The 23,462-nt window shown below is 38.5% G+C and overlaps 1 protein-coding gene across 2 annotated transcripts in view; it reads left to right on the plus strand.

The window, feature by feature from the left end:
* NLN (neurolysin) overlaps positions 1–23,462 on the plus strand; it is a 97,693-nt gene that overhangs the window by 48,722 nt on the left and 25,509 nt on the right. For both annotated transcript variants that reach the window (XM_036848842.1, XM_036848843.1), the window contains exons 4-8: positions 5,990–6,097; positions 8,641–8,743; positions 9,357–9,517; positions 14,661–14,796; positions 16,821–17,187. In XM_036848842.1, coding sequence (XP_036704737.1) covers positions 5,990–6,097; positions 8,641–8,743; positions 9,357–9,517; positions 14,661–14,796; positions 16,821–17,187 — 875 coding nt within the window. The remainder of the gene's footprint in view (positions 1–5,989; positions 6,098–8,640; positions 8,744–9,356; positions 9,518–14,660; positions 14,797–16,820; positions 17,188–23,462) is intronic.

The raw sequence follows: 23,462 nt of genomic DNA on the forward strand, positions 1-23,462 counted from the left end.
TTGTGAAGTATCCCTTTTTATTAGTAGAGAAACTGAGGCTCAGAAATGGTAACTTTCCAGGAGCCATAGAAGTGGCTGGTAAATGCTTGCCAGAAATCATGTAGACTTTACATTAAAACCCTCAAGGGAGGGAGGTGTCACATTTGATTCTATTTTGCATCTCTGGCAGAGTGCCTGGTACAAAGTACAGTAAACACTTAGTAAATGTTCTTCAAACTAGAGTGAGAAATGGTGACAGATCCAAAAAATAGGCCTTCAGTAATTGATGCAAGGACCTGGGTTATCCATGTGGGGGAAAAAATACTGGATTGCTCTTCACAACTAAATGATAAACAATCCCTAATGGATTAAAGTCTTAAAAAGTTAAACTTTAAAGCTTCTGGAAGTTTATATAGAAATATACCTTTATGACATCTGATCAGGGAAGTATTTCTTAAACAAGACACCAAAAGTGCTAACTATAAAATATAAGGCTGATAAACATGACTACATTAAAATAAAGCACTTTTATTAATAAAGTGAAAAGACACTAATACAAAAAAAAATACTCAAATACTAAAAAAAGAAATTTACAAAATATGACACTAGCAAAGCATTAGTACCTAGGATATATAAAGAGCTACTGTAATCAGTAAAAAAGACAAACATCCCAATAGAAAAATGGGCAGATGACATGAAAGGTATTTCAGATGAAGCACAAATGGCAATTAAACATATGAAAAGATGTTTAACCTCATTAAGTCAGGGAAGTTCAAATAAAGACTGCAATAAGATACCATTTTTCACTCACCAGATTGGCAAAAATGAACAAGTCTGACAATGCCAAGTATCTGTCTGGATGTGAGTCATTGGGAATATTTGTGCACTGCTAGTAAAGGTGTAAAATGATTTTTTAAATAATAGTAATAACTAATTCGGAGAAAAATCTAATATTATGAAGTTGGATCTTACATTCTCCATAACTTAGCATACCCTCCCCACCCCCACCTCAGCATTTACCTAGAAATAGGTTTGCATTTGTGCACAGTGACATGGGACATGTATTCGTAACATTATCTATAATAGCAAAACACTAAAACAACTCAGATTTCCATCAACAGGAAAATGGAGCAATAAAAGCAATAAATTGTAGTAGATGTACAATGGGATGTTTTATAGCAGTGAAGGAAATAAACTACAGCAACATGCAACAGCATGGCTGAATCTTAGGAACAAAGAAAGAAAAAAAGAAATTGCAGAGCACTGCATACAACATGATATCATTTAAAAATAAAAGGTTTGTACTAAAAAAAGTATAAATAAAAAAATAATAAAAAGGCCAAAAAGGAGCAAAACTAAACAATGTATACGTAAGTGGTAATGCTGGAAGAAAATGTGTAACACAAAATTCAAGAGAGTGGTTACCTGTTACATAGATAAAGGCAACAGTGTTTTAATATTGTATTTTATAAGTTTAAGGGTGGATTTAATTTGTCTTTAAAACATATATATGTAGTTATAGTCATTTGTAGATTTCAAATATTACATAAAAATATAACATTTAATGTATCCTTAATTCTAAAATTGATTCTTAATTTTCTAGAAGAAAAAAAAGAAGTGAAAAACAAGGATGTCCTCATCCCTTTAGCTAAAAAATGTCCAGGTATCAAAAGCCAGTAGTATGGACTGAAGTCTTGGTGTTTCCCTGTGCTGACAAAGGCTTCTCGATCATTGGCTAAAAAGCCTGCAAAGATCAAAAAAGCCACATTGGTGAGAAAAAATGTACAGTGTTTCCATGTTGAAACAATCCAGGCCTGTAATATTTTATTCCAGTGGCCTACTGAGTAGTAAGTACAGGAAAGGGATTCTTTAGTGAAATTGAGTGAATTATACAAGCTAAATTGAGAAATACAATTATCTATTGTAATATTATTTATATTTTTTTCAGAGCTGTGGAATTTGGTCTTTGCCAGCTCATCTTAGCCAATTAGTAATTTAAACAGAAAAGTTTTAATGTTACATTGTAAATGAATAGGTCACAGAATTAAGTATAGATGCTTTTAAGCATTATGTGATCTACCAGCTGTGGAAGAATCAGTGCCCTAAAACTACGGTTTAAAAAAAAAAAAAGAGAGAGAAAAAAGAAATTTTTTTTGAAGAGGAAAAGCTCTGTCCAAAATTCAACATAGCAGTGGTAATTCCCTCTACTTACCATGCCTTCTTGATTTTGAAATGCATAAGTCTAGTCATTGGTCATAATACTACTGAACCTTGTACCTTTGTCAGGCTCTTAAAAGCCGAGGGATCCAATATAAGTATCAACTACCTGCCTAGTTTCCCTGTTAGCCAGTTGTCCCTCTTTTGTGCTTCTCAAATACAATACTTACTCTCTTTTCACTCACTACATGATATTAACATTATTTGCTGATATATCTTTTTTTCCCTTCATGTGACTTAAAAGAGCCTCAAGGATATTCATCTTTGTTTTCCTAGTGCCTGATGTAAATTGGAGCTCAGTAAATGGTTGTTGAATGGAACAGAGCTAGTCTCAGTTAAAATGTGTCTTCATGCAGTGCGGTTCCCTCTCCGTGTCCTCACTCTGCCTGTGGCCCACTCAAAAGCAGAGACTCATGATAGGGTATTGAGTTCGGAGTCAGCAAGAGGCCTTTCTGCAGCCCTCCTGTCCAGAGTGCAGGCAGCTGCCTAAGAGCATCCTCTTCACAGTAGTAGGATAGAAACCTGACAGCAAAAAAAAAAAAAAAAAAAAAAAAAGAAAGAAAGAAACCTGACAGCAAATGTGATTGAAAAAACAAAACAAAACAAAAAAAACAGAAAAAAAGGGAGAGACACTGCAAATATAAAAGAATTTATTTCTACCCCCATTTTTACCACTAAACAGCTGTGTGATATTGGAGAATCATTTACTCTTCAATTTTCTTGTCTGTGAAATTAGTATATAAGCATACACGTAAAAATGTGTGTGTGTATGCGCTCACACTTTTATATAAAAGTTCTTAGTTACAGGAGGAAGATGGGGAAAACTAAATCTTGTCACCACAGAGTTTAAAATAAGATCCCCTGCTGTCAGATTATATAAATTTGAAAATTACTTCAGAGAACTTTAGCTCCCTACTCCCCCAAAGAGGCGTGAGACCTGGTTCAGATTCAAGGGGATTAAATTCTTTTTCAGGAAGGAAGATGCAACTGCGGCAGAGCAGTCTAGAAGTGTTGGCTGATTCCCACTTAGAAAATCCTTGGGCAGTAATTCTGACCTTGCCTGGAGATTATAAGGGAGAATATTATTATGATCAGCTTTGGGAGAGGAATGTGCTTTAGAAGCACATTTTAGACATGCTTTACTCCTACCAGAGCCCTCCGGAGATTTCCCAAGACCTCAGAGTCTGACTGGCAAAGGGTATCTGGATATAATTGAATCAGATTTTTGCTATGTGTCATTTTTCTGGTAAGTCGAATATTTCAGTACAGGTAATTTGTTCATATTTAATTAGACCTAATTCAGAGCTGATTTTTCTCAGAACATCCTTCTACCTGTTTACACTTGGATTACCTATTTGGGGAGATAGGTAGTTTTACCTAATTTAGACCAGGAGTTTTGAGTTTACTGTGCCGAGTACACTTTCAGGCTTTCTGAAGTAGCAGCCCTGCTACTCCCAGATATGGCAAGTCCACTGAGTATGAGAGCCCATCCTGATCAAGCATTGGAGTAGAGTAAGAATTCTGCTTACATCAGCTGGTGAGGCTTATGACGAGCCTCTGTCCTAAGCTCAGGGCCACATGTGACCAGGTGAATGCCAGGAACCCAAAAACCCACGCTGCTGTCCAGCTGTGTGCCTTGCTTCTGCCTTGGCCCACTGCCCAGGTGGGAAGGTCCTCTGCTCTGGACCTCAACCTGATCACTTGGGTCCTCACAGCGTACCCAGCCCTTGCCGGGCCCTGCTCACCAGGGATTTTTTTTTCCTCTCTTCCACTGCATATAGCTACTGCCTAGATTCTCCCCAATCTTACAACTTGTAGTATCATCCTGTCTAGGGACTCCTGTTGCCATGCCCCATATCTCAGTACAGACTTCCTGGTGCTGTTAAAGCCAGCCTCAGTCAACCCACGTTAATCACATCCATATGAACACTGTGATTTGAACTGCTGGCCGTCTCTGAGGGAATCAACCCACAGCCCAGCTATCTCCCTAGCCATTCTGGGTTTCTTGCCATTGCAGGCACCTGCTGCCAGGATCCCAGTATGTGCCAATACCAGCTAGGGAGGGTTCCCACTCCACTCATGCCAGTGTGCTCAGAAATTCTCCAAGGACACAGAAGGGGTTATTATGGAAAAAGGGGTCTAACAGTTCTCTGCCCCCACTGAGAATAAACTCAGAGGAAACTGTGAGTAATGTATGCATAACAAGTGCTTTAGTACTATGACACAAAATTATTTATTGGCAGGTAAAGTGAGATACAGATTGTTGTATTAAGTAGGACCCTCAGTTAAAATACAACTCTGTTTACCTGCTGCAACAAAATATAAAAAATTATGAGAGGGCTTCCCTGGTGGCGCAGTGGTTGAGAATCTGCCTGCTAATGCAGGGGACACGGGTTCGAGCCCTGGTCTGGGAAGATCCCACATGCCACGGAGCAGCTGGGCCCGTGAGCCACAACTACTGAGCCTGCGCGTCTGGAGCCTGTGCCCCGCAACGGGAGGGGCCGCGATAGTGAAAGGCCCGCGCACCGCGATGAAGAGCGGTCCCCGCACCGCGATGAAGAGTGGCCCCCGCTTGCCGTAACTAGAGAAAGCCCTCGCACGAACCGAAGACCCAACACAGCCAAAAATAATAAATAAATAAATAATAAATAAATAAATAAAGTAGCTATAAAAAAAAAAAGAATAGATTTAAAAAAAAAAAAAAATTATGAGACCTATTGCAGCAAGAGCCTTTTACCAGCAGTCTAAAATGCAGACTCTAAAGCTAAGCACAGTCCTTTTAAAGATCTGATTAGGTGGGAAAATATAAAGCTTGGGGTGAACAGCACAAGTCTTTCACGGAGAGAGTGTAACCAGAGTAGGTCTCTGAGGCTGGGAGGGCTCTAAGGCTCTAGAGACAGAAGTCCCTCGTTGGCTCTCAACCACACTGCATCCTTTGCACCTGTTGAATCTGTCTGGAGCCCCTTTCCTCCCAGGGACCACAAACTAACCAGCCACCCAGATGTGCCATGTATATTCTGCCACGTGTTTTGAAGAAACATCTGGTGTGTTTACTATCTTGCTGTGGCCGGGGGAATTTTCCACTCTCCTTCAGGGTCCTCTGTCCTTTTGAGTGAGTGTTGTTTGCTTTGCTGCATGTAGGTTCAAATGTACCGTCCAGCTCTCCTCCTCTTTGTGCAGTGCTAACTCATTTTCCCCAGATACTTGCCCACATGCAGCTTGATGTGGTCCCTTGATCTCTCTTACCAAATGACAGTAAGGCATTTTTGAAGTGTTGGAAGCCTTTTGCTGGGGTTCTATCCAGCTGTCCTTGTTTGGTATGTTGGCAAAAGAGTCCTACTCTCCATTTTTGGAGAATTTGCCCATTATTTCTATTTTTGCCTCTCAAGTGGAACCAGGTTAGCAAATGATAGAAAATTAAATACAGATGATTTGTGATAAGAAATATGTTTTGTGAAAAAGACTACTCAGTCATAAAGAATGTTTTATGAGATTATGCAAATGTTCCCTATTATCGCATTTTCAAGTGGTACAGGCACGCTTGATTCTGATGCAAGGCAAGGAAATTCTGGTTAGCTTTTTATTTATTTAATTTTTCAGTTTTAAATAAGCAGAAGCTCACTGAAGCATAAAAGAACATAGGTTTTCAAAAAGACCTGTCTCATAATCACCTATGTACTTCATAGCCCACCAGAGATGATGAATAAATTTTGCTGTTGGCCTCATAGTTTATAATTTACCCATGCACCATTGTAACAGAAATCAAAGAGGTTGTCACATTCTTTAATTTCAGGAAACGTGTGATCTGGGAAAGATAAAGCCTGAAGCCAGACGATACTTGGAAAAATCAGTGAAAATGGGAAAAAGGAACGGGCTCCATCTTCCAGAACAAGTACAAAATGTGAGTTTGTTTCCTTTTCTTATTAGAAAACAAAAGAATAGATAAAACAAAATACAACAAAAAACAGGAAATAGGGAAACACATGTTTGTAATATGGGAAATAACCCATAATACAAATCAGTTTACAATGTATTTAGTAGTCAACGATTTTAAATTCCACAACTCCTATTAACCTCATGATGACTGACAAACAACTGATAACTTAATTGTTCTTTAATCCTGTCAAGGTTTTATTTGTTTCATGTGTGCCAGGCTTATTTTCCCTGCTCTAGTGTACATTCTCTGGTAGCTAGTTCAGATCTTAATAGTTGATTTGTATTCTTACTCCCTTGTTCATAAAGAGACAGGGCACTGGTAATAAAATCCCTATGATGGAGAGTTTTCAAACCAGCATTTTGGAATGGAATACCCCGTGAGTAATATATGCTCCTTAAAGGCGGAGAGATTAGCTTTTCAGACTTTCTCCTTTGTCTAATACCATTCAGATCTTTCAGTTTCAGAAGTAAACTCAGCTGCAGAATTAACTCATTCTTCTGGACAGGATATATAACCCATGATTTATTTCCAGGTTATTCTTCTCGCCAGTAGAACTAGAAACAAGTTGGAAAGAAGTTCAAACCAAGTGATGTCAGCATGGTAGATACATGTGAAGGCACCACTGAGATATGGGCACCTTTCCTCCATCAAAATGCCCTTCAGACACCTTGTATCTTCTTCATCCTAGTTACAGGAGAAGTGTGACTGATCTCGCTTTGCCTTCATGAACATTGTAATAGTCAACCCTGTTGAAACAGTCCAAACAATAGAAGAGTTTTATTTGCTTGTATAAGCGGAAGATCCAGAGGCAGTTGGGGTTCAGGAGTTAGTTTGAGTCAGATGCTCAGTGGTGTCATTGGCCACCTGATTTTTCTATTTCTCTACTCTGTCTCCTTCAGTGTTAAGTTATCCAAAGGCTGGCTTCCTTTTATTACTAAAATGGCTGCAAATATAAAAACCCCACCATCCAGAAGGACATAGAGAAGCCCACATTAGACCTCCCCTCATGTCTTAATGGCCCAGATGGGATCACATGCCTAATCCTGAATCCTTCTTTAGTCAGGGAAATGCCAGGCCTGGGTTCCCTGAACCAGTCACTGCTGCAGTGATGATGGGATTACCTGACTGGTGTAGAGGTCACACCCTGGACTTCAGATAGGATCCTGTCCCGCCTAAATTGCATGGCTGCTGTAGAGTTGGGGAGAAGTGGAAGGGAGCTGGGGACACGACCAGAGTGTCCAAAAATGACACTGCACAGTATGTGTTAAGTCTCAAATTTATTGTGTATACGAATTACCTGGAGGGCTTGTTAAAGCTCTGATTATACAAGGCCCCACCTCTGAGAGTTTGTGTTTCAGCAGGTTTGGTATGGGTCTCGAAATTGGCATTTCTGGACTTGGGTGGTGCAGTGGTTAAGAATCAGCCTGCCAATGCAGGGGACACGGGTTCGAGCCCTGGTCCAGGAAGATCCCACGTGCTGCGGAGCAACTAAGCCCGTGCGCCACAACTACTGAGCCTGCGCTCTGGAGCCCATGAGCCACAACTACTGAGCCCGTGTGCCACAACTACTGAAGCCCACGTGCCTAGAGCCCATGCTCCGCAACAGGAGAAGCCACCGCAATGAAAAGCCAGCGCCCTGCAATGAAGAATAGCCCCCGCTCGCTGCAACTAGAGAAAGCCCTCACGCAGCAACAAAGATCCAACGCAGCCAAAAATAAATAAATAAATAAATTTATTTTAAAACAAAAAAAGAGCATTTCTAACAAGTTCCCAGGTGATGTTGATGCTTCTGGTCAGAAGCACACTTTGAGAAAGTGTGCGGTTTATGTAAGTTTTATTATCTAGCACTTTTAGAAGAGTGGGACAGGTTAATAAATTATCTCATGTGGTTTCTTGTGGTGTTCTTTCTGTTGCTTCCTTTGATCTCCCAGCTAATACTTTTTTTTTTCCCACCTAGTACTTTTTATGTAAATGTTAGGGCCCATAAATCGCCTTTATTTGCAACCGCTCTATAAAACTAAGACATATCTTGTTTTCCAAAGGAACCATAGAAGTAATCACTCAGTTCTTATCTCTTGGCTTACTTCAGTACCCAATACTGATTTACTAAATTAAAATTTAGAATTTGGAAAGATTCGAAGTGTTAATTATTAACAGGCTACTAGATTCATTCATTCACTCAGCAAGCTACTTATTGTGTATGTGCTATATGCCAGACTCTGCTTTGACTATACCTCCTAAATGTATTTAGTTCTTACAAATTTACGCCTAATTTCTCACACATCACCAGGATTGCTTTTTTGTACATATTACATACAAATACTCATGGACACAATGTAGAAGATTGCAGAAAACTATGGTATCAAGCACATCTCTAAGAAAGTACTTCCTGAGAGTTGGGTACAGAACCCAGTCTTCATATAAAAGTGAAACTTACTTGACTGATGGCAATAAAAATGAAAATTTCATTTTATTGCTAAGGTCCTGCATTTGTATCTTTGTTTCAGGAAATTAAAGCAATGAAGAAAAGAATGAGTGAACTATGTATTGACTTTAACAAAAACCTCAATGAGGATGATACCTTCCTTGAATTTTCCAAGGCTGAACTTGGTAAAGTTTTGTTGTTTTTTAGATTAAATCTGTAATTTAGGCAAATAATGTCACTTCACAGTTTGCCAAATCAAAGTTAGAAGAATTCTTTTTAAAATGTACCTTCTACAGAACCCACCACCCCTTCTACAAAAAAACACAACCAAACCACGTCTAGATTTTAGGCTATAAGAATGTATACTGTTTCTAGAGACAGTCCAGAAGAAATTTCATAATCTTTCTTGGTAACTCATGCTAGTGTTTAACAGCCTTCAGTGCTTTGAATTTTTTTTTGCCTCACAATGTCCTCTACATTGTAACTTAAACTAGTCTTTCCTTATTCTGTGATGGATTTTTTTTGGCTTAATTTTGCCTGTTCTTCATCAAAACGCCATCTATACAAGCGCACTGAAGCCTGTTCATATTTTGAATTACCATCTCCCAGGCCACCTGTCCTCTAACTGCCACCCCCATTACAATAACGTCAAAGCGATATTATAAGGATTGTCATGATTTTACTTGAATTTCAATTACTCCACAAAATTCCTAGAGCTTCTTAAAGGCACCATGCCAATGCTAAATAAACCAATAATGAGTGGAAAAATTGAAGTACGAGAAAATGATTTTTTTGCAGGTGCTCTTCCTGATGATTTCATTGACAGTTTGGAAAAGACAGATGATGACAAGTATAAAATTACCTTAAAATATCCACACTATTTTCCTGTCATGAAGAAATGTTGTATCCCTGAAACCAGAAGGAAGATGGAAATGGCTTTTAATACAAGATGCAAAGAGGTACTATAGATGTTTGTCTTTCTTTTGTTTTTATGGAAGATTTTAAGAAAAGGGTTTGCTTTGTTTACCAATGTTGAACCAGAGGCTGATTCCTCTGTGTGAATTTCTATTTGTGTGAAGGTTATGCCTCCTAAATCCTCAGACTTACAAGACACCTTTTTCCTTGTTCTTTGGCAACCTGCTTGGTATGGCCATAGGCTAAGCTGTTCTAATACAAATAGAATGGATTAAAGAAACTAAAAGTTGTATTCTTCTGCCAAGTCAACAGTCCAGGGCTGGCGGGATACCTCTCTCTCCTCAACAAGTGACTTCTAAGGCAGTTGTCACCATTTTCCAGCCTGTTGGGAAGAGGGAAAATAAAACACAGAGCAAGCATCTTTAAGAAGAAGACCTGGAAATGACATCCATCAACTCTATTCACATCCCACTGACCCAAATTCCATCATATAACTGTATCTAGCTGCAGGGGACGCTGGGAAATATAGTCTTCAGTTGATAGCCATTTGCTCAGCTGAGGGCATTCTATCACTAAAAGGAAAAAAAGGAAGAATTAGAAATGAATTCTAAGAGTCAACTAGCCAGCTTCACCACAGTCTGCCTTTCTGGCTATCCTAGTAATCTTGAGCACCCTTTTTTTCTCCACATAGAACCCATTCACCGTATGTCAGATCCCAACCAGTTACTGCCTTTAGCTCAAAGACCAGGATCTGTGAGTGGTACACAGTCCTCCCCAGTTATACCTTCTCGTGATCTGGCCGCATGTGAAAGGTTAGAAAACTTGTCTGGCCCGCTCACCTCCACCACGTACCCAGTGGTAGAATAGGAACAGAAAACCACACTAAAGACTCCCATTTGGAAAAGGAAAGAATGGGAAACAAAGCAAGCCCATACCAATTTTCAGAAACAATTTGGCAGGAATTGTGAGGATTCCGAGCTCTGGTGAAGTTCCTGGGATAGCCCTTTGGACTTACTTGGGTCTCCTTTCTAGCAGGAATTCCTTTAACAATTGTATGCCATGGCCCCTGGTTTTGCCTGCAGGGAATTCTTTCTTGTCCGTTACCCTCCATGACCATATCCTGGGCAGCTGCTGGTATAGATTCCTGCTGAGGCCAGTTTTGAAGCCTGAGGGTTGCTTTTGTAAGCCAGGCTTAATGACATCTTTGGTAATAAAATTCCCTCAAAAACTTAACAGCTTTCTTATCTGTTTGCTTCCAATGAGATTCATGTTAAAATAACAACACCCAAATACCGCTTTTGGTCATAGCCCTCAAATCCACCATATCTGTCCTTATATACGGGCTCCTGTATGGTGTCCCTCCTGCTGTTCTTCAACTTAATGGAGTCTGCTTCAGGGCCCCCTGAAACAGTAGGCTTGAGGAGGAAGGCAGCACCCTCGCACTAATCTTCACAGTTCAGTAACTCTGAGTGGCAGTCTTTTCTCCTGGTCTCCGGAGAACAGAGCAATTACCTTTTCCAGTCACCTGAAGCCCCACATCAGGGGCCACAGGCAGAACCTCTCTTAGCAGAACTCTTTTCCCTCCATCTTTGCAAACTGACCAATCCTCACTTGAGGTCTCTCTCATGTAATCTTTCCAAAAGCAACAAAAACCAACAAACAGACACCAACATTATTAGTTTTCCCAAGCAATTACCCTAGAGCTAAGACCCAGTAGGTGACTGGCCTGCCTTCCTAGTTATGGCGAGTAACAATTTTAACAAATGTTATCCATGATATCATGAGGATTACCAGCTTCCCACTTGACAGCATCTGTGTCCTCACCTTCCATTCCTGTACACTTTTCATTTGGGTTATAGCAGCACCCTATTCCTACTATTAGTCTCTGTGGGTATTAGGCTACAGGTTAAACAAATGTGCAAAGTCAACCAAAAGCCCAGTGACTCAATAAGCTAAAAATTATTTTTCTTCAGAAAGGATTAGTGGATACCAGGGGCTAGGAGACTGGGGAATTATTGCTTAATGGTTACCAAGTTTCTGTTTAGGGTGTTAGAAAAGTCTTGGAAACAGTGGTAATGGTTGCACAACAGTGTAAATTGTAATTGGTGCCATTGAATTGTACACTTAAAAATGGGCTAAAATGGTATATTTTGTGTTAGGTATGTTTTACTACACTTTTTTTTAAGGTTTATTTCTCTTGCAACTAACAGTACAGAGGTGAGGGGTCCAGAGCTGGAAGACAGCTCTGCTGTCCTTAATATGTGGCTTCCAAGGTCACTGTTCTCATCTTCAGTTCACAGCTAGCGAGACAAGCATCTATAAAGAGATGACCCAAAAATTTCACTTATCGCCTCATTCGTATTCCGTTGTCCCATTGTGTATCACATGGCCACAGCTAGCTTTAAGAAAGGCTGGGAAAGGTAGTCAGGTGACCGTGTGTCCAGCAAAAACTCAGAGAATTCTGTTACTAAAAGGAAGAATGGGGGAATAGATATTAGGAAAAAATTGGCAGTCTAGGGAGAAGGTCTAGGGAAACTGAAGAAGGGGGCCAAGACTAGTTTGAAAGACTCAAACTAGTTAACTTTAGAACTTGGAGAATTGTATTATGTGTTTCTCATATCCATGTTTCCATTCTCATTTTAAAATAATAATAACATAATTATATGGTGTTTGCTCTTGTGCCAGGAGTTTGTCTATGCATTTTACTTATATTCTCACTTAATCTTCATGATCACCCTATGATGTAGCTACTTTTATTATCTACGTCTTGCAGATGAGAAAACTGAGGCTTAGGAAGATTAAGGGGCTTGCCAATAATTAGACAACTAGTAAATGGTGGAGCCAAATTTTGAACCCTGGTAGTCTGACCTCAGAGTGTGATCTTCCTTAGAAGCATGTCTATAAATAATTTGATGATTTAATAGTAGTTTTTCTTTGACCTCAACATTTATTTACTTTCTCTAGGAGGTTATTTTTTCCTTTATTGTTAAGAAAACAATAAAGCAAAATCATTATTTGCATTTTAATACAAATAAAATATATAAAATGTTTGTAATAATTTGAGCAAAATCCCTAAAACATTTTTAAGCATAGAGTTCTGTGGCATTAAGTATATGCACATCGTTGTGCAGCCATCGCCACCATACATCCCCAGAGCTTTTTCTTCTTTCCCAACTGAAGCTCTGTACCCATTAAACACTAACTCCCCATCCCCCCAGCCCCAGCCCCAGCCCCTGGCACACATCATTCTACTCTCTGTCTCTGTAAATTTTACTCATCTAAGAACCTCATGTAAGTAGAATCCATACAGTAGTTGTCCTTTGGTGACAGACTTATTTCACTTAGCATAATGTCTTCTAGGTTTATCCATAATTTCACATGTGTCAAAATTTCTTTCCCTTTTAAGGCTGAATAATATTCCATTGTATGTATATATCACATCTTCTTTATCCATTCATCCATTGATGGACATTTAGGTTGCTTCTACCATTTGACTATTATGAATAATGCTGCAGTGAACATGGGTATACACATACCTGTTTGAGTCTCTGCTTCCATTTCTTTGGGATGTATACCCAGGAGTGGAATTTCTGGATCATATGGGAATTCTATGTTTAATTTTTTGAGAAATCATAATACTGTTTTCTACAGCAGCTGTACCATTTTACACTCTCATCAGATATAAAGGTTCCAAATTTTCCACATCCTCACCAATGTTTATTATTTCCCTTTTTTCTGTTTTTTAAAATATTTATTTATTTATTTATTTTTGGCTACGTTGGGTCTTCGTTGCTGCGCGCGGGCTTTTCTCTACTTGCGGCGAGCGGGGACTACTCTTTGTTGCAGTGTGCGGGCTTCTCATTGCGGTGGCTTCTCTTGTTGTGGAGCACAGGCTCTAGGCATGCAGGCTCAGTAGTTGTGGCTCGCGGGCTCTAGAGCACAGGCTCAGTAGTTGTGGCACATGGGCTTAGTTGCTCTGCGGCACGTGGGATCTTCCCAGACTAGGGCTCGAACCCGTGTCCCCTGCACTGGCAGGCGGATTCTTAACCACTGTGCCACCAGGGAAGTCCTTCCTTTTTTTTTAAATAGCCATACTTATGGGTACAAAGTTAAAGTGGTAAATTTTGTATTATGTATATTTTACCACAATAAAAGAAAAATTTTAAGTACCAATATTTGGTGCAGTATTGACGAGACTAAATGTGGAATCAGTATAGTCCTTAAGAATATGTTTTTAGGGGCAGGATGAGAATAAAGACGCAGACCTACTAGAGAACGGACTTGAAGACATGGGGAGGGGGAAAGGTTAGCAGGGACAAAGTGAGAGAGTGGCATGGACGTATATACACTACCAAATGTAAAATAGATAGCTAGTGGGAAGCAGCTGCATAGCACAGGGAGATCAGCTCGGTGCTTTGTGACCACCTAGAGGGGTGGGATAGGGAGGGTGGGAGGGAGGGAGATGCAAGAGGGAAGAGATATGGGGATATATGTATATGTATAGCTGATTCACTTTGTTATAAAGCAGAAACTAACATACCATTGTAAAGCAATTATACTCCAATAAAGATGTTAAAAAAAAGAAGAAGGGCTTCCCTGGTGGCGCGGTGGTTGAGAGTCTGCCTGCCAATGCAGGGGACACGGGCTCGAGCCCTGGTCTGGGAGGATCCCACATGCTGCGGAGCGGCTGGGCCCGTGAGCCACAATTGCTGAGCCTGCGCGTCTGGAGCCTGTGCTCCGCAACCGGAGAGGCCGCGATGGTGAGAGGCCCGCGCATCGCGATGAGGAGTGGCCCCCGCTTGCCGCAACTGGAGAGGGCCCTCGCACAGAAACGAAGACCCAACACAGCCAAAAATAAAATAAATAATTAATTAATTAAAAAAAAAAAAAAAAAAAGAAGAATATGTTTTTACTCAAATTTAACAGTACCTAAAATTTTGTTAAGACCTTCATAGCTATCTCCTGAGACTTAAAAAGTCAATTATTTCAGAAATAAAATTGGATCATGAATCCAGAAAAAAGTCTGCAACACTGAAATGGAGTAACTTACTAGAAGTTGAGATGTTCTAAAAATATTTGACAGTTTTACCAACCTGAAAGCAATGTAGAAACTCTTCTTTTTAGTGCTTTGGATCCAGTTAATTATTAACCTTTATTTTGGTTTTTATTATTGTTGTCTATTACCAGGAAAACACCATAATTCTGCATCAGCTACTCCCACTGCGGGCCAAAGTAGCCAAACTGCTCGGCTATAGCACACATGCTGACTTTGTCCTTGAAATGAATACTGCGAAGAGTACAAGCCACGTAACAGCCTTTCTAGGTTAGTCTTCTTTTCTTAATCCCTTGTATATTGCCATTTCTCTTTTTCTGTGACTGTTTTGCTGCATAGTACCAACTTGACAGAGGGCCTCAGAACTTAATATGCCCTTGAGAACATTCTGCTTTTCATTCATGCAAGAGAAATGTATTGGTCACCTACTATATGTTAGATACTGTGCTTGGCCCTAAGAGTTGCTCATTGTTTATATTACTATTATGGTCCTTGCTTCATTCTATTTGTATCTTGATGGGGATTTTTATATTAATTTCTAAGAAGATATCTAGGGACCTACAGAGAGAGGATTAGCCTGTTGTATGAAATAAGCTGACAAATAGGACATAAATGAAAATAGAGCATATAGAAACAAAAAGTATTTTATATTCCAGAAGCCACTTGTTAATACATAAAAGAATATAAAGTAATATGCATCAAAACTGTTATAACTATCTTCACATTCATTTAAAATCATTTTTTCATTAATCTTTTTAAAACCATAGAGCTTATGTCCATGACATTTAGTCAGTGGCACTCTATCACCCTTACCCCTCTCAATCTCAGTGTCACTATTCCAACAGTCACTCTGGTTTTCTCTTTCATTTTAGTGAAAATGGTTGAATAACATAACCATTGCAAAAATACTAATTTTTGTTTTAATCTTCTCTAATCAGAGTTTACCAGAGTATGATTTATTTTTTAACTTTCTCATTGACCCCTTTCAGACTTTATTCACCTTTAACAACTAGTGTATAATTTTATTAGCTTAGTTAAGTTGGAGATGATTAATAATGTGTCAAAATCAGCATGCAGCCTGCAATTTAGTCCTTTGTGTTCTCAATGGCCATACTTTGAATTATTAATGTGTATGCTGACATCATATATGACATGTAGCAGGTGTTGCACAAATAGTAGCTGTTCATTATTATATAATTCATTTATTCATTCAGGAGAGATTTATGAAATAACTGCCCTGTATTAGTGTGCATGATACACGGTTGGACTATAGAAAGGGCTAAGGCAAGGTTCTTTCCTCAATGAATTTTCCGCTGAGCGGAAACAACAGAGATGTGAACCAGTAATTGCCATCTGTTCTGATGTATTTTATACAAGAGATTGGCTTGGGGAGTTAATAGGTTTGGTGAGAATGTTTCCTTTAGTGGTGACTGTGTATACTGAAAGTTTTCCTTAATAATACCTCATTAACTTAATTTTTTAAAAGCAGTTTTCTCTCTAATCAGAATTGCATCTCTCTATATCTTCTCTGATTTTCCTCTTTTTGTTTCGTAGCACTCCTCAAGCCGCTGCCTTCACCTCACACCATGGGGATGCCCCTTACAGAGGCAAAGCTTTTTATCTTACATATGTAGCAAATTGTGGAAAATAAATACATAATAAAAGCATACTCCTTTAGCCAAATACAGTGCAATAGTCAAAAACTGACCACAGTGTTAAATTGCAGTATGCATCTAAAAAGTAGAATTGCCATGTCCAAATAGACCTTCTTCATAGGAATGGGGTAGTGATTAACTAAACCCATGGCTATCAAAGGCAATGAACAGTTTTCAGTAATTCTGACCACAGGTCACTTCTGATTCGTTTTCCCTAGGTCTCTGAGGAGCCTAACCTCATTGAAGAATAATCACGTACATGAGTTTAGTTTCACTATCGCTTCGTTCCCTGAATTATAACATTCTTAAGGCAGAGTTCTCTGAGATAAACTTCAGCTTTGTTGATGCTGTAAGGAAGTTGTGGCCTGATTTGGGTTGTGCAAAAAAAAAAAAAGGGTGAAGAGCCATAAAATAAATTACCCTGAAGAGAACAGCAGTGCTGTCATAATAAAGCCTGCTTTCCTCTCTCCCTCCCTCCCTTCCTCTCCCCTTCCTTCCACCCTTCCTTCCTTCTTTTCTCCTGATGTATCTGTATTGAGTGTGACAGAGGAGGAAGCACCATGCTAAAATACTGGTGGTATGTATGAATATGCTTGCTTCCAAGAGCAATGAATTGCCAACTTTTCCCTCTCCTCACAGATGATTTAAGCCAGAAATTAAAACCCTTGGGTGAAGCAGAACGAGAGTTTATTTTGAATTTGAAGAAAAAGGAATGTGAAGAGAGAGGTCTTGAATACGATGGGAAAATCAATGCCTGGGATCTATATTACTACATGACTCAGACAGAAGAACTCAAGTACTCTGTAGACCAAGAGATCCTCAAGGAATACTTCCCAATTGAAGTGGTCACTGAAGGCTTACTGAACATCTACCAGGAGCTGTTGGGACTTTCATTTGAGCAAGTGACAGATGCTCATGTTTGGCATAAAAGTGTTACACTTTACACTGTGAAGGATAAAGCTACGGGAGAAGTATTAGGACAGTTCTACTTGGACCTCTATCCAAGGTACTGAGGATCACTGTGTTGGAAGGGACCTTAGGGATTCAGCTCCTACCCAGATTAAGATTCTTGTCTTTCATAACTCTCATATGTGATTCCTAGTAAAGGGATGAAAAATGTGGGCTCTGAAGCCAGAATGTCTGGCTCCATCACTTACTAGGCAGGTTACTTAATTTTTCTCTGCCTCAGTTTCCTTACCTATATTAGGGTCCTATGATATGGGAATACCAATCATACCTGCTTTGTAAGGTCGTTGTAAGGACTAAAATGGTTAATTACATGCAAAGCTTTTAGAAGACTACACAGCACACAGCAAGTGCTTAATAAATGTGAGCTTCTATCATCATCATCATCATCATCATCATCTAGGATTGAACCTGGGCCCTCGGCAGTGGAAGCACAGAGTGCTAACCACTGGACCGCCAGGGAATTCCCTGCATTTCTTAATTTAAAATGGACCTCAAAATGTTTATTATTCAGGTGATCTGTCTGCCAGTACTCTTAAGTCTATGTCCACTCCCTTCAGTCTGGCTGAAAGGCAGCACAGTATAAAGGAATAGCAAAATCTTGGCGGTCAGTCAAACTTGAGTTGGAATGCTTGAGTGACATAACCTTTATGAGTCTCTATATCCACCTCTATTATATGGGAATGATGTTTGCTTTACAGGTTTGTTTTGTGCATTAGACTATATATGCTAATCACCCAGCCTGGGCATTCAATCAGTAGTAAGAATTAAAAATATTATTATTATTGTCTCTGTAGCATGTAGTAACTATGGACTCCACAGTGTTTCATCAGACATGAAAGGATTTGGATTACTTTCTCTGTAGGCTGCCTTCTAAAACAAAGCCAGCCTGTTGCAATTTTACTAACTAGGCCAGAGTAAATTATATCAATAGCATCTCTCTAGATCAGCAGCACATACAAGTTCGTAACCTAACTGATTTTGCATGACTTCAGGAAGGAGGCTGGTTAACTATTGTCAACCAGACAGGAGGCAGAGTTGTCTGATCCCACTGCTTTATGGACTTACTTTCACTTCTGATATGATCTAAAAATAAACCCATGTCAAATTGGATAAGTCTATTTTTAACTGAAGGGTGTCAGGATACAGTTTTAGGCCAAGAATTCTTTCAGGGGAACTCCTTCAGCATTGGAGCCTCCTATAACTGTCCCCGGATTCTCTTTCCATGGCCAAAGATAGCAAGTCTGGTTACCCCATCCTGCTGTTTCTTTGCCAAGATATAACTGGTGTCTTTTGTTCTCAGAGATCGGGCCATTGCTACCAGCACTCAGGTATGGGGACCAGAGAGTGATGTTTTGTGAGGGTAGTGACCTAGTTAATATTCACTTTCTGTCACCTGACGTGCTTGCTTCTTGTTTTCTTTGTCTACTTGACTCAAAAAAAGGATATTTGTAGTAGGTTAGGAAAGACCAGTTTCTTCTTTTTTTAAATCACGTATCAATTTTTATTCATCAAACACTGAGATTCTCAAAACAACAGGAAAAAAAAAAACCTCTAATGGTTCCAACATAAGATTGCCGGGTAAGGGCATCTTTTTAAATCACCATCATTTTATAAACACAATGTAAAAAAGACATACTCTCAGAGTAAGGAAACCTTTTATTAAATGATATTAATGATATTAAATAAATCAAGTTTATTTTTAAAAAAGAAAGATAAAAACCCCTCAATGGCACTGATTTTTAAATTGGTTGAAAGTCCTTATGGTGTTTCATAATGGACCAAGATGTATAAAATATAACAGGATAAACACCTTGCAGATTAGTTTGTTTTCCCCGGTAAAAATAATATTTATAGATCTGTTTACCTGTTTAAACAATTCAGTCTAACTACATGAAATCATTCCAGAAACACTGATGGGCCCATTGAACATCCAGAGGCTGGACCGGCTGAAAATGTTATCAAATTCAGTGCACGGTTTCTGGTGTACATGTCCGTCGGTTCTCTTCCCTTCTCTCCCCTCCTCTGTCTGCCTTCCCTTCCCATGTCCCTGCTCACTCCTAGCTCAGCCTGACACAGTTCTTTTCTGTTGTTGTTGTTATTTATTTATTTTTACTTATTTATTTTAAACAGACTTTATCTTTTAGAGCAGTTTTAGATTCACAGCAAAACTGACCCTAAAGTACAGAGATTTCCCATATATCCCCTGCCCCGCACATGCAGAGTTTCCCCCATTTATCAACGTCCCCCACCAGAGTGGTACATTTGTTATAACCTACTTTGACACATCATTGTCACCCAAATTATATTCGGGTTCACTGCTGATGTTATACTTTCTTGGGATTTGAAAAAACATATGTGTATCTATCATTATAGTATCATACAGAGTAGTTTCACTGCCCTAGAAATCCCCTGTGCTCGGCCTCTTCATCCTTTACCCCACCACCCCAGCCCCTGGCGACCACTGATCTTTTTACTTTCTCCATAGTTTTGCCTTTTCTGAAATGTCATACAGATGGAATTATACAGTATGTAGCCTTCTCAGATTGTCTTCTTTCATTTAGCATTATGCATTTGAAGTTCCTCCATGTCTTTCCATGACTTAATAGCTCATTTCTTTTCTTTTTAGCACTGAATAATATTCTGTTGTCTGGATATACCACAGTTTATTTATCCATTCATCTACTAAAGGACATTTTGGTTGCTTCCAAGTTTTGGCAATTATGAATAAAGCTGTTATAAACATGTGCAGGTTTTTGTGTGGACATAAATTTCCAGTCCCTTTGGGTAAATACCGAGGAGTGCAATTGCTAGATTGTATGGTAAGAGTATGTTTAGTTTTGTAAGAAACCACCAAACTGTCTTCCAGAGTGCATGTACCATCTTTGCATTCCCACCAGCGATGAATGAGAGTTTCTATTGTTCCACATCCCTGTCAGCATTTGGTGTTGTCAGTATTCTGGATTTTGGTCACTCTAATAGGTGTGTAGTGGTATCTCATTGTTGTTTTAATTTGCATTTCCCTGATGACATATGATGTGGAACAACTTTTCATATACTTAACTACCATCTCTGTATCTCCTTTGAGGAGGTGTCTGTTAAGGTCTTTGGTGTATTTTTTAATCAGATTGTTTGTTTTCTTATTGGTGAATTTTAAGAGTTCTTTGTATATTTTGGATAACAGTCTTTTATCAGATGTCTCTTTTGTAAATATTTCCTCACAGTCTATGGCTTGTCTTATCAATTTCTTGACAGTGTCTTTCTCAGAGCAGAAAATTTTCATTTTAATGAAATCCAGCTTATTGATTTTTTTTCTTTCATGGATTGTGCCTTTGGTGTTTCATCTAAAAAGTCATTGCCAAACCCAGGGTCATCTAGATTTCCTCCTATGTTATATTCTAGGAATTTTGTAGTTTTGCATTTTGCATTTAGGTCTGTGATCCATTTTTGAGTTATTTTTTGTGAATGGTGTAAGGTCTGTGTCTCGACTCATTTTTTTGCATGTGGACTTCTAGTTGTTCCAGCATCATTTGTTGAAAAATGTGTCTGTGCTCCATTGTCTTTATCTGTGCCTTTGCCCTTTTGTCAAAGAGAAGTTGACTATATTTATAGAAGTATATTTTTACTTTCCAAATATTTGGGTATTTTCCAGCTAGCCTTCTGTTATTTCTAGTTTGGTTCTGTTATTGTTGGAGAATGTACTTTATATCCTTTGAATTCTTTTAAATTGTTTTGATTTACAGCCAACATGTAATTAGTCTTGGTGAATGTTCCATGTGCACTTGAGTATTTGTTTTCTGTTGTTAGGTTGAGGGTTCTATAAATGTCAGTTAGGTGAAGATGACCGATAATGTTGTTCAGGTTTTCTATATCTGAGCTGATATTCTCTCAGCCTGTTCAATTAATTACTGAGAAAGGAATGAAGTCTCTAAGTGATTTGTCTATTTCTTCTTTCAGTTCTATCGGTTTTTGCTTCATGTATTTTTTTTAATTGAAGTATAGTTGATTTACAATGTTGTGTTAATTTCTGCTGTACAGCAAAGTGATTCGGTTATACATATATATACACAATCTTTTTTATATTCATTTCTATTATGATTTGTCACAGGATATTGAATTGTTTAGTATATTTTGAAGCTCTGCTTTTAGTTATATACATATTTGGAATTGTTATATCTACTTAGAGAACTGTCCCCTTTATCGTTATATAATGTTCCTTATTATCTTTAGTAATATTCCTTGTTCTGTTTGTTTGCTATTACTATAGCCATTCAGCTTTCATTTGATTAGCATTTGCATAGTGTATCTTTTTCCATCCTTTAACTTTTTACCTTTGTCTTTTTATTTAGAGTGGGTTTCTTATAGACACTGTACTTGGTGCTTGCTTTTTTATCCACTCTAATAATGTTTTAACTGGCGTGCTTAGGAAACTTACATTTAGTATAACCATCTTACTTTTTGTCCCATCTATACTTTAACCCCATTTCTGACTTCTTTTGGGTTGATAGGTTTTTTTATGATTTATTTTTGTATCTACCATTGGCTTATTAGTTACATCTCCTTTTAATATTTTTAAATTAAAAAATTGCCTGAAGGTTTAAAGTATATATCAATATCTTTAATTAATCATGGTCTACCTTCAAGTTATATTATATTATATTTCTTATCATTTGTGCTATCGTTGGCCTACATATTATTTTCACATATGCTTAACACCCAGTGCATTGTTAGTATTATTGATTAGTCAACTATTATTCACAGCAATTCAAAATAGATTGTAATATATCTTCATTTATTATATTTTCAGCACTAATTGCTTTGTAGATACAAGTTTAGAGTGGTATCACATCCCTTCTGCCTGAAGAACTTCCTTTAAAATTTCTTGTAGTTAAAGTTTGTTGGTAATATATACCAGTTTTTTTTGAGAAAGTCTTTCCTTTAATTTCTTTTGTGAAGTATATTTTTTACTATTTATAGAATTCTGGGTTCACAGGTATTTTCTATCAGTACTTTAAAGATGGCATTCCATTGTCTTCTGGCTTGCATAGTTTCTGACAAGAGATTGGCTGTAATTCTTACTGTGTTCTTTTTTGTGTTCTTACTGTGTTCTGTACTGTGTTCTTTTCCTCTGACTGCCTTCAAGATTTTCTCTTTGTTCCTCTCTTTCAGCAGTTCCATACACTTAGGCATATGGGATAATTTTTTTTCTTTTTTCTTTTTTTGGTTGTTTGCTTTGTATTTGTCTTCCTTGGTGTTCTTTGAACTTGTTGGATCTGTGGTTTAGTGTTGTTAATTTTGGAAAATTCTCAGCTATTCTTTTGGTTTTTGGGGGTTTTTTTTGGCCCACACCACGCGGCTTGCAGGCTTTTAGTTCCCCAACCAGGGATTGAACCCAGGCCCTTGGCAGTGAAAGCGCAGAGTCCTAACCGCAGGACCACCAGGGAGTTCCCTAATTTTGGAAAATTCTCAGCTATTCTTCAAATATTTCTTCTATCCTGTTCTCTATTCTCCTTTGAAATTCCACTTACATATATAATAGATCATTTGATATTGTTCTGCAGCTCTTGAGTCTTTGTTTTGTTTTTTGTTTGTTTTGTTTTTGGCACCCTTTTAAAAATCTTTGTGTTTTAGGGTAATTTCTATTGGCCTATCCTTTGGTTCAGTGATTCTTCCCTTGGCTGTGGGAAGTCTATCAATGAGACTATCAAAGGCATTCTTCATCCCCATTACTGTGCTTTTTAGTTCTAGCATTTTCATTTTATTCTCATAGTTTCCAGCTCTCTGCCAAAATTATCCATCTGACTGTGCATTTTCCTCCAGAATCTTTAACATTTAACATTTAAGTTATTGTAAATACTCTGTCTGATAGCTCCAACATCTTTGTCATATCTGAGTCTATTTTTCTTGCTCTCTTTGCCTCTTGACATTGTGTCTTTTTTCCTTGCATCTCCATGTGCCTTACAATTTTTTTTTGAAGTCAGACACTTATATTAGACAGAAAAGACTAAGGTAAATAGTTTTTATACCTGGCAGTGGGCACATACGTACTTCTGCTAGGCCTTTAATGTGAATGTTTGACTCATTCCATTTAGTAGTTGAGCTGGGTTTGGACCTTGTTATTGCTATGGCTAACCTCAGTGAACCCAAAGCTTCAGATTCCTGTATGTGTTTAGGATGAGAGCTTATTTGCCAGAGTTTTCCTCAGTGTCTGTTCCACTTAGTTTGAGGTTGTTCATTTGTGCTGTGCCTTAGAGCAGGTCTCTTTTCATGCTCTTGTTCCTCTCCCTGCAGTAGACTGCTATTGTTTATTACTGG

This window comes from Balaenoptera musculus, chromosome 3 (genome assembly GCF_009873245.2).
Source record: "Balaenoptera musculus isolate JJ_BM4_2016_0621 chromosome 3, mBalMus1.pri.v3, whole genome shotgun sequence".
NCBI lineage: Eukaryota > Metazoa > Chordata > Mammalia > Artiodactyla > Balaenopteridae > Balaenoptera > Balaenoptera musculus.